Source organism: Chrysemys picta, chromosome 1, assembly GCF_011386835.1.
Source record: "Chrysemys picta bellii isolate R12L10 chromosome 1, ASM1138683v2, whole genome shotgun sequence".
In the NCBI taxonomy this organism is placed as follows: domain Eukaryota; kingdom Metazoa; phylum Chordata; order Testudines; family Emydidae; genus Chrysemys; species Chrysemys picta.
Genome location: NC_088791.1, coordinates 163,663,156 through 163,679,655, shown reverse-complemented (window position 1 = coordinate 163,679,655; position 16,500 = coordinate 163,663,156). Strand labels below are relative to the sequence as shown.

General features: G+C 42.8%; 1 protein-coding gene across 4 annotated transcripts in view; it reads right to left on the bottom strand.

Annotated features, from left to right (window-relative positions):
- The window catches only part of TMPRSS7 (transmembrane serine protease 7), a 71,125-nt gene that overhangs the window by 13,063 nt on the left and 41,562 nt on the right, over positions 1-16,500 (bottom strand). For all 4 annotated transcript variants that reach the window (XM_065588739.1, XM_065588740.1, XM_065588734.1 and 1 more), the window contains 3 exons: positions 13,644-13,774; positions 11,098-11,210; positions 6,566-6,672 (listed from right to left, as the gene is read on the bottom strand). In XM_065588739.1, the coding sequence (XP_065444811.1) occupies positions 6,566-6,672; positions 11,098-11,210; positions 13,644-13,774 (351 nt within the window). The remainder of the gene's footprint in view (positions 1-6,565; positions 6,673-11,097; positions 11,211-13,643; positions 13,775-16,500) is intronic.

Here is a 16,500-nt window from a genome sequence, read left to right as displayed (position 1 = left end):
TCATAAACCATCTACACAGAGCTCCCATCACTGCAGGAACAGCTTTAATGGATAAGGTGAACTAAAAATGTTAACACTCCAGATTTAAGGTAGAAATGAGGAAACTATGGCAACTGTGTTAAACTGCTGACCCAGAAGATACATGGAAGTGTTCACCTTCATTGGAACATAATTCTTAACATGGAATACAGCACTCCCGCTGCATTCGTTGCTATGTCCAGAAGCACCGCCACCTGGCAATTAGGTTTTTATGTTCCAGAATTTTTTTTTTTCCCTATTGAAACTGCTGGGGGGGAAAGGAGAAGCTCAGCATCGTGGGTTGACTGGGGTAGGGAGAGAGAGCTGCTTTCTCAAATCTTAGTATAATTTTACTACGGCTAGCCTTCTCCTTGTCAGTTGGACTAGTACCATTTGCAAAAGAAAACTTAATAGCAACAGGCGGCTCCTTAAGTCCCCAATGTATTGATCATAGAATCATAGGACTGGAAGGGACCTCGAGAGGTCATCTAGTCAGGTCCCTTGCACTCATGGCAGGACTAAGTATTATCTAGACCAGGGATAGGCAACTTATGGCACGCGTGCCAAAGGCAGCACGCGAGCTGATTTTCACTGGCACTCACACTGGCCATGTCTTGGCCACCAGTCTGGGGGGCTCTACATTCTAATTTAATTTTAAATGAAGCTTCTTAAACATTTTTAAAACCTTATTTACTTTACATACAATAGTTTAGTTATATATTATAGAAAGAGACCTTCTAAAAACATTAAAATGTATGACTGGCACGCGAAACCTTAAATTAGAGTGAATAAATGAAGACTCGGCACACCACTTCTGAAAAGTTGCTGACCCCTGATCTAGACCATGCCTGACCGGTGTTTGTCCAACCTGCTCTTAAAAATTTCCAATGATGGAGATTCCACAACCTCCCTACGCAACTTATTCCAGTGCTTAACTACCCTGACAGTTAGGAAGTTTTTCCTAATGTCCAACCTAAACCTCCCTTGCTGCAATTTAAGCACATTGCTTGTTGTCCTATCCTCAAAGGTTAAGAACAACAATTCTTCTCCCTCGTGATAGCATCTGAAACATTCCACTGCATGTACAGTAGAAGGGTTTGGAAAATATAACAGGACCCAAATCTGAATCAGAATCTAACAACTTAGGGAGATTTTTTATGAGCTGGGTGTAGTGCAGGTAGCTATGAGAGGTGACTAGTTTGTATTGCACCTTTAACTTTCTAGCAGTCTTCCTGCCAGCAAGGGCAGATGCCATTCTGAGAGGTAGAGCTGATGCAGTGCGTTACATGTGCTGTCTCATGGAGACTTATTCTGTTTTGCTCTTTCAGCTAGTGTGAAATAGTTCAAAATGGAACTAGATTATAGTTCTGTTCATGGCAAAATAAATACTGGAACCCAAAAACTTCACCATGAAAAGTTTTTGAAAATATTAAGGAAATGCTACATTGAAAGTATGTTTGGTATAGACATGACAAGCGAACTGGTCAAAATAAGTTCTCCAAATGGTCTTCTGGTGACCAGCCTAAGTGGTTCCCATGTCCTCATAAAAATGTAGCATTCCAGCTGCCCTCTGATTCCTAAGGAGAGGGCAGGAAACAGTCAGAAGGATAAAGGAGGAACTGGATATTTTGAGAGAAAGGGTACCAGGGAAAAAATAAGTTACCTGGCAAGCAAACACCAAGCCCACATCAACTATTAATATTCAAGGGCTTTTCCCTTTGAAAGCAAAGTCTTTAAACAAGTGGACTGAATGAAAGATGGAGAACTGCCTTGGGTGCACATCTAGTTTAAGCTGCCATCTTGGCAAACAGCTTCTCTGGATTTCTGCCTAGATGCCACTTACTGAATCTGAGAAAGCTAAATTGTCCATAGATGCCAAGAAACACTTAAGCCAGCCCGTCCAGCTGCATTTCTATGGCATCTTTTGATGAAAGATGCCACAGAGACTGCACATGATCTGTAGACACTGCCATAAAACAGTGTGTATATTTATTTATATATTAGTGTGTATATTTAAAAAATATAAATAATAAAAGAATGCCATCCATTAGCCTTTTAGACTCATTTTAAAAATAGATTTCAGAGTAGCAGCCGTGTTAGTCTGTATCCGCAAAAAGAAGAACAGGAGGACTTGTGGCACCTTAGAGACTAACAAATTTATTAGAGCATAAGCTTTCGTGGACTACAGCCCACTTCGGATGCATCCGAAGAAGTGGGCTGTAGTCCACGAAAGCTTATGCTCTAATAAATTTGTTAGTCTCTAAGGTGCCACAAGTCCTCCTGTTCTTTTTTAAAAATAGAGTAAGCTTTTGAAAGTGGAAAAAATTCTGAGCAACATTTAAGCACTGAGGCTGGTCTAGAATTTGACAGTAATAAAGGAAAAATTCCCCAAACTAACAGTTTATCATGAGGAATAATCTGTCAGCTTTAAGGCCTTATCTACACTGGCAAAATACCCATCATTATCAAGAAGTGATAGCAATGGAAGCAGTTGAATTGATGCTGAACACCTTTATTTTGCAAGCATAGCCAAGAGCAGAACTGTTTCAAAAACAACTTTGGTTAACACCTACTAAACTCGAGGAAGGATAAGATGAATTATTGGATTTGAGGCACTGTCTGATAAGGACTGATTTGTAGGCTGGAACTAGAAGTTACATTTTATTCATTGTGTTTATTATGGTAGTTCTGTTGTATTAATTTAGATTTAATATTAGGGTAAATTTCTAGGCCCCGTTATCACAACAGGACCGGAACCCCATTGTGCTAGATGCTGTACAAACAGATAAGAGTATATTCAATACAGAAGGTAGCAGAGAAGTTAATCAGTCCACTTCTCATGAGAATTCAAGGAACTAATGGACATTAACTGGTGTCTGTGTGCACCACAACCATCTGCTGTAAAGAATGGGAAAACTTGTTACTGTGTTTCTGTGAGGGACTTTGGTGCAATAAAGCTACCATGCAAAGCAAAATTAAAGTACTTCTGACAGATGAAGGAGATTCTGCTCCAGCAGCACATGGAGAGAGGTGTATGGCTTTTTAAATGGCATGAGAACAGTTATGCAAAGCGTTAGTTGTAAAACCCCAAACCATGTTCACACAGGTAAGTGGAAGGGAGCTTGTGCAAGTGCATTGTTGACCAAGCTCCCCAGTTCTGTTCCCCTACTACTAGGAGCAGAGACTTCCTGCATTTTGTCAGGGCCAATAGGAGTGCATGTGGTTCATTTGCCACATGCCTGCTAACACTCCCACAGCAAGAAAGGGCCTGCCAGAGTGCACACACAGCAGGAGGTTTATTAGACATCTGATTCCCCCCTACTAGCTAGCAGAGACCTGCTCCATACCTCAGCTTCCTTCAACACAAGGGAGCCCCACTCCGCACCCAACACACCTCTGTAGCGAAGAAACCAGCTCCATACTTGACCACCTGCTCCCAAAGCCAGGAGAGACGGTCTCCTCTCACCCACACAGGATGACCTGCCAGTGACTACTTCTGATGGGACGCACAATGAGGTGCTGAAGCAGAGTATTTTTTTAAAACAGTCCCTTGTGGAAATTTTTTACAGCTTATCACAGTATGTGGAATTCTTCCAGTGGTGTTTTCACACACAGAAACATTAACAAGAAGACATCTATTTTTAGAAGCCTGTAAAAACTTTAGCAAAATCAGTTCTCAGAATGTGTGTGCTCTCTGGGTAGGCAGAAGCTTTTGGGGCTCACTGAATAGACAGCGAAAGTCATACAGTAGGACTTGTGGGTCCCTGACTGGCTAAATCTGTCCCCATGTAATCAGAACAGACAACTGTAGTAATTTTGGGGTGGGGGATCCCAGTTACCACAGCTACAGTATATTCTAAGGCTTTACTCCAATCCTCAAAACATGCAAGTCTCCAGCAGTGTTTTAACTAGGTTCACCCAACATAGCTAACACGGTCATTAGAACTGGTCAGAACAGGATTATTTTGACCCAACAAAAACTTGCATTGAGAAACTGAAAGAACTGAAATTTTTTTGGCAAAACACCCCAAGTTTTCTATGCAAGTAGACACTTGCTGCAAAAGTCTGTTTAGTTAAACATCTGGTTTTCCTTTGAAAAGCAGTTTCAATGGAAAATTTGACCCAGCCCTAGCTGTAATATCACCGGGTTACCAAGATCAGGAATATGGTCCCAGTCCTCACATTTGAAAATTAAACCACTACAATAAAGTTACCATGGTCCATACTTAAAAAAAAAAAATCCTATGAATCAGAAGGCAAACAGCTGGACCATAATTATTTTAAAAGAGGTTCTTCATGGAGAGATTCCCACTAATGAACCCCAGCTTCATTTTCAGATATCACATTGGATATGAAATCACCCCAGAAGTCTTCTAACATCCTAAATCCTTCAAGGTACTGTGACAATCTGTATCCCTATGTTCACCCTTTTTATAATTTTGCACAAAGTATGCCTTGTGAGGTATCATTTGAAAACTCATACTTTGCTGATCATTACTGTCCTGTAAAATGTGTGACAACATTGTATGTAAAGTTATAAGATTCTACTCTATGACATTGCTGAGACATGTTCCATGTTTCGAAAAGCAGGCACAAACCAGTTCCTCAGAGACAAAAGGCAAAATGCTGCCTCAGACAGGTGTCGACAAAATCAAATCGACTATCACCTGGTTAAGAGACCATTCTTTGGCAGGAAAAAAGGATGTGGGCAAGAAATCTACATTTTGGCAAGGAAATAGTTAGAGGTTCTTGTCCCCACAGACTTTATCTCCTGAACCTCAGCTGGAGATGATTTTCAAAGAAAAAGAGAACTATAAGAAAGGGGAACAGATGCCCCCAAATACTCCCCCCTTTCTCTCTGCTCATAGCATCAGCACCTCCTGAAGGACAAGGCAAGTAACACTAAACTGGGGGAGGGATCCTGGCTGAAAGGAATCCAGCCAGTAAGACTGCTGAAGCATGTGGTGAGAGAGACCTTTGCTTTGAATTAATTTAGCTTAAGTTAGATATTCGTTTGTGGTTTACTTTTTATTTTCTAGTAACCAATTCTGACTTTTGCACCTCATTACTTGTAATCATTTAAAAATCTATCTTTCTGTAGTTAATAAACTTGTTTTACTTTTTTATCTAAACCAGTGTGCTCAAACAGAAGTGTTTGGGAAACTCAATTTGAGATAACAGGATGTGTGCATATATCATTTTCTATTAATAAAATGATGGGCTTTCTAGGAGCTTGTGTTGTCCGGGAGAGGGCTGGGCAGTACAAGACACACATTTCTGGGGGAAAGTCTGGGATTGGGAATTTGCTGGTGTTGCTCTACAGTGTAATTCAAGAGTGGCTGGGCATAGAACTCATACTGAATAGCTGGGAGTGATTTACATGCTAGAGGCTGTGTGTGAGCAGACCAGGAGTGGTTACTCTCACAGCAAAGCAGTGTAAAAGGCACCCCAGTCTGGAGAATTGAGGGGACACAGCTGTTCAACAGTCCAGATTGTACCCTGGGGAATTTCACAGGTACCCTATAACTAGTTCAGGAAAAAAATGAAGTCCTCTGGATATCCATTTGATATGGGAAATACTTAGCGTCCATATAGTCCAGTAACCAGCTTCCATCAAAAGTCAATGAGAGAAGCTTCAGAAGGAGGTTGAGCCTCTCATTTAAATACTTAACTGTATAGGATTATAACAATGGGAAGGCATTTTTCCCTTGTTCTAGCTAATGAGTTTTTCATATCCTCAAGTAGGCCCAAATTTGGACAAGTTTCCAAAGCAGGTTCAGAAGTTAAAGTGTGAGTTAACAGCTAATTGGATTCGATGTTCCAGTAAAGCAAGATTGTGGGGGGGAAACCTAACAAGTAAAGGGTGAAGGGAAGGGTGGGGGGAGGGGAGGGGGAAAGACTACAACAGAGTGAAAAAAGGATGCAAAGAGCCTGTGGGGAAAACTAAAGAATCAGCAATATTCTAATGACAGGTACATAGTAAATGTACCACACACAGGGCACCCAACTATGCCAGCTTAGCACTTTGGGTGGGGTGGGGGATGGAGATAGAGACAGAAGAACCACGCCTTCCCTAATAAAGTGCCCATGATACCTGATATGCTTTCACTAGACTCCAATTAGACTCAATGTCTCTTGTGAGCAATCATGAAATTAAGTTACAGGTTAAGAAGTTGTACAAAAAATTCAGTTTGATTAACCCGGTGAACCCAAAGCTATTTTGCATGGTTCACAGGACATCCATCTTCATCACGTTCTCCCATTCCTCTCTCTTACATGAGGAGAGAGAGAGAGAGAGAGAGAGAGAGAGAGAGAGAGCGTGCATCCTTCTCTTCAGTCTAGCTGTTCTTTTAATTAGAAAAATATCTGATTTTAGGTTTATAGTTATACAAATCATCCAAATAAAGGGGCATGTTACAAATGCTATGCTTGTTTATGGATCTCTCTTCTTCCCCCTTTTTCTAAGCATTACTAACCCAGATGCCTCAGTAGCGTGAATGAGTTTACCGACAATTCCTAGTTTAATAACCCATGTGGAAATACTTACATGTGTTCATTAATTCTCCACCATCCCCGCTCACAGCCCTTGATGCTCTTCTCACTGATAGTGTAGTTATGAAACTTCAGTGCTATGCCCAGGCTCTTCTGAGGAGTCTGTAGCAAACAAGCAAGAAGGCTGGTAAAAACATTTTGTGCACACAGAATTAAAATCTTTAGATTTGTCTTAACAATGATTATGCTCTCGGGATACCAAGCTACAGGAGAGCACTGGCTTGCACAGAGCAACAAAGAGCACCTGAGCAGGCCTGATGGTTTTTCAGCTGCCAGCAAAAGCTTAGGTTGGCAGAGGCTAAGTGCAGCTGCAGGCTTTCCATCCCTCATAAGCAAACAATCCTTTCATCTCCTGACTATATATGGAATGCGGCTTTCAAACTGAGATCAAAGGCCTCTGGCTATTCCAACTTCATTAGTGCAGGGGCAGACAGCCATGGCTGACTGACAGCTAAGACACTGAGGTACATCTGTGTCAGCTCTCCAAGGTTATGGTTTATTTTATTCCATATCGTGCTTTTTGGTAGCACATTGCATCCAGAGGATTTCAAAGCATTTTAAAACCCAGATTAAGCCTAAGGATATCATAGACACATGTAATCAACAGAGGTTCCATTTTACAGGAACAGAAGACAAGTGACTAGAAGCTAGTAGTCATGATCTCATCCCGATCTTTTACTGATGAGAGAAGTATAATTTGGCCACACGCACAGCATTTGCACAATACGCACTGACAGTGCTAGAGTTAGTTCCTACATACCAAAAAGCAATTCCTGTGTATGTTGTGAAAGGCCTTTTGAGTTAAGAATAGCAGGGGACAAGGTAAAAGCTTTTTAGAATGTCCTTTAAACAGTCTGGAGCTAGTTACCTACAGCCCCAGTTCTTCTCCCTCCATACTGGATCATTCCAAATTTTCTTCTGCCTAGTCTCCAACAATACAACAGCCACTCAATCCATTCCCTTTATCTCTTATTCCTTGCCTGGTTCTCTAGCTCCCTTACTCATACCCTCCTAGTTATGTATGTACACAGTTCTTTTTCACTATTCACCATGCAGTACTTCATTTTATTTGCTTTCTCACTTTTTGCTGACTTCAGTTTGAACATTCTAACATACACATAAAAACATCACTTTAACTCCTACCTTTTAAGTGAGTTTGTCCTTCACTCCCCCCCCCCCAACTCCTTGAGTGTGATTGATGGCTCTTTCTGATGCTTTGATTTCCTCTCCTTTAGCTCACTTTAGGTTTCCATCCCTTTCCACTCTACCAATACTGCATTTACCAAAGTTACCAGTTGTTCCCACACTTTCTATAGAGGCTCACATCTCTCCTCTGCCTAAGTATCCTAGCAGCTCAAGACCAATGTGGAAAAATCTTAACTCCTATTCCCTACTTTAAACTTCCCAACTCCCTCCCTTCACCATGAAAAAAAAACACTATCCTCCTCAATATACATGTTTGAAAGCTTTTGTTTGGTTTTTACTCTTTCCTCCCACATCAAAACTATTAAGTCCTTCTGGATTTCCTCCACTCTATCTCTATAGAGTCCAACTTCTCTCCATCCCTACTTCCAAAAAGCTATATCTATATTTTGACTCGTTCACTTCCCATTTTCAGTTTATGCTTTGCTTTCCACCTCAACCCTGCTCCCAACCCACTCAAAATCCTACCACCAAAAAAAGAACAGCTACTCCCCATTCTGAATCTCTTCACCTTACTTCCTCATCAAATTCCAAATATTTTTCACCACTTTTAATATACTATTGCTGTGTAGCTCACTGCTCTTAGTTATTCCTTTTACGCCTCTCCTGCTATCTACACTGACTGGCTCTTTGTTTGTTCCCTAATACCTTAACAAGTTCCAAGGGTACAAAGCAAGTTAAACAGAGTTGTTGGGCTTCCGTTTTCCAGAGGGGACCAGGATACATCACAGAACGCAAAGGAAGGGACTTCCAAGCTGGAGATTATTCTCTAGTTCTCTGCTAAAGCACAGAGTCTGGTGTCCCTGCAGCTCTCATGATAGAACTCTCTTTTGTCCTCCAGATAAACTCCTCCCCACATTCATGCTTGACAACAGTTAGGCTGCTGGTGTGCCGAGACCACTGCCTATCATGTTGACCAATATTGTCTCATTGATTCCTTGTGATCCCCAGTTTGTCTGTATCCATCTTCTGGCTGATCCTTAGATTGTAAACTCTTTGGGGCAGGGCCCATTTTCTAGTTGTGTTTGTGCAGCGCCTAGCACAATAGGGACCTGGTCTATGACTTGGACTGCTAGGCACTACCACAAAAATAATTATCATTAAAACAAAAAAAAAAGTTCTAAAATACTTAGAAAAGTGATCAAAGTTTACCCAAAAAATTGTGGAAATTGGTCTGTCTCCACAGTGAAACAAGTGCAAAATTTTGAATTTTTTTTTTAATTTTAAACCAGCTGTTTTCCTTGTAATATCCTGAGCCCAACACTGCCTATACTAAGATCCTGTTTTTAGTTGCTTATAACTTCAAACCTAAACTGTTTGGGCTGAAGTTTTCTGTGCTAGAAGTCTGATACAGGCTAAATATTTCTGGCAAAATATTTCAGCTGTTTCTGAGAACAAAAACTAGGGCAAAATGTTTTGCCCGTGTTAAAAAACTGGCAACCAGAACTGGGTGAAAAAAATTTTGCCCATATTTTAAAGACCGAAAAATGCAATTTCAGTAGAAACAAAACTATTAGTGAATTTACTGAATAGTTTTGACCAAACCAAAAAAATCAAAATGTATCAGTAATGTTGAAATGTAGTGTTACATTTCAGTATTACAAAAACATTTCCATTTTTCAGGCTGGAGTCACAAAGTGGGGGGCGGAGAGGGAAAAGGAGGTGGTGGTTCCACTGGCCTCCTTATAACCTTTAGCCCAGGGGATAGGGCACTAGCTGGGGATGTGGGAGACCTGGATTCAATTGCCCCCTCTACCTGAAGTGGAGAAGGGATATTATCTTGTGTTTCCCACATTTGAGAAGATCGCCTTAGTCACTGAGCTACGAGATAGTCTGGCATGGGTGTCTTTATTATATTCTACACAGGTTTTTATATCGTGCTCATGATGGTAGTAGTTGAGCACCTTCCAGTTGTGAGTTAAGCAAGGAGGCTGCACATCTATCATGTGGTGTTTGTTCCCTCAGGCTATGTCTACGCTTTGAGCTATGGTCATAATTCCCAGCTTGAGGAAAGATACCAAGGCTAGTTCCGACAGAACTAATGCGCTAAAAATAGAGCATAGCCACGGTGACATGCTGCCCTGAGTATATGTGCCAGACAGCAAGTACTCAGGGTGGCTGGCCCCTCATACTGCCACAGCTATACTCTTCTGAGTGCACTAGCTCTGATGGAGCTAGTGCAGGTACGTCTCCTCAAACTGGGAATTACACCCCACCTCAAAGCATAGACATTCCCACACTCTCCTGTTGAAGCAGGTCCACTTTGTATAAATTATTAATGTCACTGGAGCAGGGACTTGAACATGGGTCTCCCCCATCCCAGATGACTGCTGTAACCCCCAGGCTACAGACTCAGTCTCTTTTCCCAGTGCAATGACTATTCACTGACATCACAAATAACTAGGCCTTGTCACTATCAATCCTGAGAAGTATAATGCACAAAGAGTGCCTGCAGATCCATGGATATGAGAGGAGAACACAGAGGCATTCAAAGTAATATTACTACTGTTCAATGTGTATACAAGACCCCAATTTATTAAATGACCATCCAAAAATGTACCAAGTATTTTACATTAGTTATCTGCATTTATCAGCCACCTCTTCAACACAAGTAGAGACTGTACAGAATCAGTCTGAGATGTTTTAGAAGACTGGCTGAACTGTTTGGAGTTGAGACTCTGTCTACACACAGCCCATGGACCGGTGTCACTGCACTTCATGCTGTTTTGAGCCACTTTACATTTGTATACATTAGCACCAGGGGCCAGATTTTCCAAAAGAGCTGAGCTTCCCTTTAGGCAGCAAAATGAGTGTTGGGTGCCAGGGTGTTGAAAAATCTTACCTTAAGCATTAAAATGAGAGGTGCTGAACTCTGGTGGAAATGTGAGACCAGCTGCGGGAATGCTGAGCACTTACAATCCAGCCCCACATCTCAGATGAATGGCGGCAGACAGAACACACTTTCTGTTACACAAGGGACTTCACACATGCACATTTTAAATTATTTACGTCAAAGCATTTTATGAATAATTCTTGTTAACAAATAAATCTAATTTAATCTTTCATGGGATGCCTCCTGGCTTTTCAAGTAAAATTTGGAGCCACTGTTACTGCAGACCCACTTGTCTATTTCAAGATGCTACTTTCTGTTGGCATTTCAGTGGTTACTTTCTACAGGTCCCAGTGCATTGCATGTATTCAGCAATAACCATTCTATAAGATGACTACCCCATTTCTCAGAAAGCACGTCACTACCTAGCAAAAACCTAAGGAGTCTGTTGCCTAAATTATGCAAAATGCCTAAAGAAGAAGAAAAGACATTACCTGAAAGTTCCATGTACAAATGCATTTTGGAGGATAGTAGCTTGGATAATATGGACTCACAATTCGCCCCTCAAAGCCAGTTTTCTCTTTTGTCAATATCGTTTTTCCACATTCTAAAAAAAGAAATATTTTGGTGGGGTTTCACATTATTTTAAATATCCCAGTTTTATAGCCTGTTGGATAAGTGTCTACATTAGTTGCCGACCTTTGGCTCCACAACAGGACAACTTAAGTGTTATGTTCTGGCCCACCCACAAAAGATCAGAGGCCAGAGCTGTACAAAAAGAGTGGCACTGAAAATGCAGACACCGAACTGGCAAGCTCCAAGAATGCTGCCTCAGAAAATCCACTCCATGTCTCTCCCAAAACAGGAAAGTCACCAGATCATATTAACTGTTCGATCCTCCACAGCTGCCAACTAACAGCCTCAAGCCAACACACTGCAGCTCAAAAGTATAGGTGGCTCACAGAAGCCATTTCTTCCATTTTACAAGACCTTCTTCAGACTCATGAGCCGTATTTTGGATTTGTTAACAAACAAAAAAAAAACCCACACACAGTGAGTTTGTGTCTGAAAGTTTACTTTTTAAAAGTTTAATCACACTCAGTTACATGGATCTAAAATATTACCAAGTAGTATATTTGCAACCAAAAAACATCAGCATTGTAGTAGTGCATGAGAATCTGTTTTATAAAGCCAGAAAGGACCATTGCAATTATATTGTCTGACCGCCTATATAACACAGGCGTTAGGAACTTCTCAAAATAATTTCTGTTTGAACTAAAGCATATCTTGGTTTCAAAAATTGCTATTGAAGGAGAAACCACCAGGACCCTCAGTAAGTTGTTCCAATGGTGAAATATCTTCAATATTAAAAATTTGCACTTATTTTCACTCTAAGTTTGTCTAGCTTCAGTCTCCAGCCATTGGACTAAGTTATACCTTCATCTGCTAGATTGCAGAGCCCTTATTCATCAAATTTCTGTTCCCCAAGCAAGTACTTTTAGCCCAATGAAGTCACCTCTTAATCTCAAAGAGAAATTGAAAAGAAATGGACTAATCACAAAGGTCTAAAACATGATTGTCAATATTCATTGCCCAAACAGAGAAATTTAAAATGTAAACAAGATATGAAGAGTTAAACAACAAAATTCAGCTTTAATGCTGAATACTTGAGTACTCAATACCTTCAGCCTCAGTACTGCCAGTCAGACTTCAGCCTGTAGGAACAGATGCATAAGTAGCTAAAGCAGTGACCCAGGAATGCTAATGATCTCAGGCTAGGTCTACACTACCGGCCTGAATCGGCGGGTAGAAATCGACCTCTCGGGGATCGATTTATCGCGTCCCGTCGGGACGCGACAATCGATCCCCGAATCGATGCTCTTACTCCACCAGCGGAGGTGGGAGTAAGCGCCGTCGACAGAAAGCCGCAGAAGTCGATTTTGCCGCCGTCCTCACAGCGGGGTAAGTCGGCTGCGATACGTCGAATTCAGCTACGCTATTCACGTAGCTGAATTTGCGTATCTTAAATCGACTCCCCCCTGTAGTGTAGATGTACCCTCAGAGACTGGACTTGCTCTGCCCTGTGCTGATTGGCTATTTGCTTCAGCCCCTCCCTCACCATCTCTTCACCTCACTCCACACCTGCCCCTGCAACATCCCCTCTCCTTTCAGTTTCCTTTCCATGTAACTTATCCCCTCCCTTACTCCCCCAAACCCATACCCCACAAGCCAAGAATAAAATTGTGGCACCAACATGATGTTTGCCCCCATCATATCATTCACTCTACTTGTCCATTATACCCTTTCCCCTACCCTGTGTCTGTCCCATTTAGATTATGAGCTCTTTGGTGGCAGAGACTGTCTAGTGCACTGTATTTGTACAGCACATAGCAAAATGGGGCCCCATTCCCGGCTGCATCTTAAGCACTCCTCTTATAAACATGATTCATTAAAACAACAACATGTCCAAACACAGGATTTGTTTATGTTTATAAATGGACAGTGGCCCTTCAGTTGGTCAAAATTCTGCAGCCACTTCTTGTCCCACCCATAGTACTACATTGTGATCACAAAAAGCTGCCTGTAGTAAATAACATCTTCTTAACAAGAAGCTGTGGGAGGAATATTTTACACTTGTGTTAACTGACTGTCTGTAAATAAGGTGCACAACACTTCCATCTACTGGCATATTGGAGTATAGGACTGGTGATTAGTTTGAAATACAAGTTCAGTCAAGTTGTTTTTAAATGTACTTCCATGACTGCATCATTTAACAATAGCTAGTCCAAACAAACATGATTACAGGAAGGGGAAAAAGTAGGGAAATTTTATCATGCTGGGAGTCAACATGATAAAAACAATTCAGAAGAGAGACAAGTGGGTACTGAAAAACATGAGCGAGATCAAGATGATATAGGAGTAGAAGAGAAAGAAGGACTAAAAGAAGCTGACCAGGAGTTATCCAAATTCATTAAATCAGTTTATGGGGTTGGAGTGGCATCTCCACGAAAAATACAAATTCATTTAAATAATAACTTACTTTCTTGTGTAATGACCTCAAAGTACCCATGAACTTCCTTCAGTTGCTGTATTTGTGTTGACTTAAACATTACCAGCATCAGGTTATTTGTGGAAACAAATGACATTAATGAGATGGTTGGTTCACAAATTCTAAGGGGAAAAAAGTGACAGCATCCACATGAATAGTATTGTATTAAATGCACATTACTCTTGTTATTAAATGTGCAAAGTTTCCATGGGACAACCAAGTTTGTAAAGCCATCTTCCATCCAAACTCTACTTTAAAAGCAGTGACCTTCCCTTCTAGAAGGACATGTGATTTCATACTATTTTCAGGTCAGCAAATAGTGAAGCTAAGCTCATGGTTTGCTACTATTGCTTTTGGGTGGGGGGAGGGGAGCTGTTTTGAGGTTTTCCATTTTAATACTGAAAATAAACCACACAAGTACTAGGGTTACCATATTTTGTGCCTCCAAATGGAGGACACTCCAAGGCCCACGGCCCCGCCCCCAGCCCCGCCCACACCCCTGCCCAACCCCGCCCCCTCCCCAAAGTCTCCGCCCCCTCCCCTGCTTCCCGCGAATATTTGATTCGCGGGAAGCCTGAAGCAGGTAAGGGGGGTGTGGGGGGAGGAGGCGCGGCCCAGGCTGGCCCCCCCGCGTTTCCAGCCTGGGTCAGCTCGGGCCCTGGGGTGCCGGCCCCGGCCGACCACCCCCCGGCCCGCCCAGCACTGCCGGCCCCCGGCGGCCCGGCAAACCCCCGGCTCCCCGCGGGCCCGGCCGACCCGGCCGACCCGGCTCCCCGCGGGCCCGGCCGACCCGGCTCCCCGCCGGCCGGGGTCCCCGCCGGCCCGGCCGACCCGGCTCCCCGCCGGCCGGGGTCCCCGCCGGCCCAGCCGACCCGGCTCCCCGCCGGCCGGGGTCCCCGCCGGCCCGGCTCGCCCGGCTCCCCGCCGGCCCGGCTGACCTCCCGATTTTCCGGACATGCCCGGCTTTTGGGGATTTCCCCCCGGACGGGGATTTGAGCCCCCAAAAGCCGGACATGTCCGGGAAAATCCGGACGTATGGTAACCCTACAAGTACGTCTGATCAGCTGCAGCATATTATTCTTTTTAGTTATAAAAGGACACTCCTCAGAGAGAGAAATCCAGCCCTGTCAGATCTGGTGGCATTTCAAAGAGCAACACACACATTTGATTCCCACAATTCCTAGTGACGCACATGCCCTTCCATATTCTAGTCTTACTCACATTTCCAGCTCTCAAAACTTGCTTCCACAATAAATATAATTGCCCAAGTCTGCTGTTCTACAGAACTCAAAGCTGAATGAGTCATCTCAGCTGCAGCCATAAACAAAGGTAGTGGGAAAGTTTCCTAAATGTCTTTTTATTTTCTTATTCCTTAAACATCCCAACTCTCCTTCCTCTCTCATCATCGTTTGACTCAGCTCCCCACCTCTCCTGTTCAATGGTTTCTTCAGCTGCTTGACCATTTTGCCACCAAATGTCTCAGTCATTTATGCCATCACCAGACATTCTCCACAACAGTTCCTCCCCCTTCTTCCTCACCCCCTGACTGACTGAGAGGGTGGGGACATGTCATTTAATCCTAAAGTCTCTTCCTTTTCCTCCCTTAGGCAGTGTTGACATTTTTGATTCCCTCTGGATGTTTAAAGACACAAAGAGCAGAATGGCTCAAATTAAGTTCTTATCTATCCAAGTAGGTTAGATATTCTGCCACAGAGATAAGATTTTTTTTAATTCATATTGACACTATTGAAATGTTTGCCAAGATAATAATATTTTAAGAACCGGGTATGAAAGAAGCCAGTATACTGAACTAGCCTTATGAAACAAGGATAAAATTTGCTGAATTAAGTTAAACCTCATTGACCTGAAGCCTAGAGTAGGTGCCCTTGCAGGCCCATGAACAGGGGGGAGAGTACAGGTACCATTTGTGATGCTGGCAGGCCAAATGCCAACTCTTGCCCAGGCTACAGGCATGAGCTCAGAACTGACAACCTCATAGCTGGAGACCAGGCCAGGTCACCTGTATGTGAGTTTTGCTCAAAATAGGTATTAGTCTCTAAAGAATGTATTTAGTGTTTAGACTCCATGAAATGCTTGTATGTTGCTGCATGTATCAATCTCACTTATAATATAGACATTATAAGGTAATATTTAAGTGTTTGCTCTGAAACTGTAAACCCCTACAATCAGGAGAGAAGCATTACCAAAGTGTGAAATACTAGTTTGCCACAGAAGCTGTTATCTCCTGCCCAACTAAAGAAGGCCCATAGACACCAGACAAACCATTGCAGAACATCAGTGGACAAATCTGTCTATTCAAATTATGTCTGTCTGTCTATTCTGTTGATTGCTCCCCACCCCCGCAACCCAGGAAGAGGAGACATGCACATGAACTCAACCCATCATCATAAACTCTGGGGGAAGAGAATAAAAAAATCTCTGACAAGAGGAAACTGCATCTTTTTGGTTGTTGGCTGAAGGGCCAGAGATTCTAAACTGAACTCAAAGATCCCCACGGGCTGCTTCCTGGGTCTGCCCTGAAAGACACTTTGTATAGACAGATCGTTACAACTCTGTCACTGTTAGGATTTAGATAATAACTCACTAGTGTGTGTATATGTTTGCTTGCTTTAACCCAGGGATCGGCAACCTTTGGCATGCGGCCCCCCAGGGTAAGCCCCATCGTGGGCTGGGCCGATTTGTTTGCCTGCCGTGTCCTCAGGTTTGGCTGATCACGGCTCCCACTAGCTGCGGTTCACCGCTCCAGGCCAATGGGGACTGCAGAAAGCGGCGGCCAGCACAGCGCTGCTTCACGCTGCCCCCATTGGCTTGGAGCCGCGATCGGCCG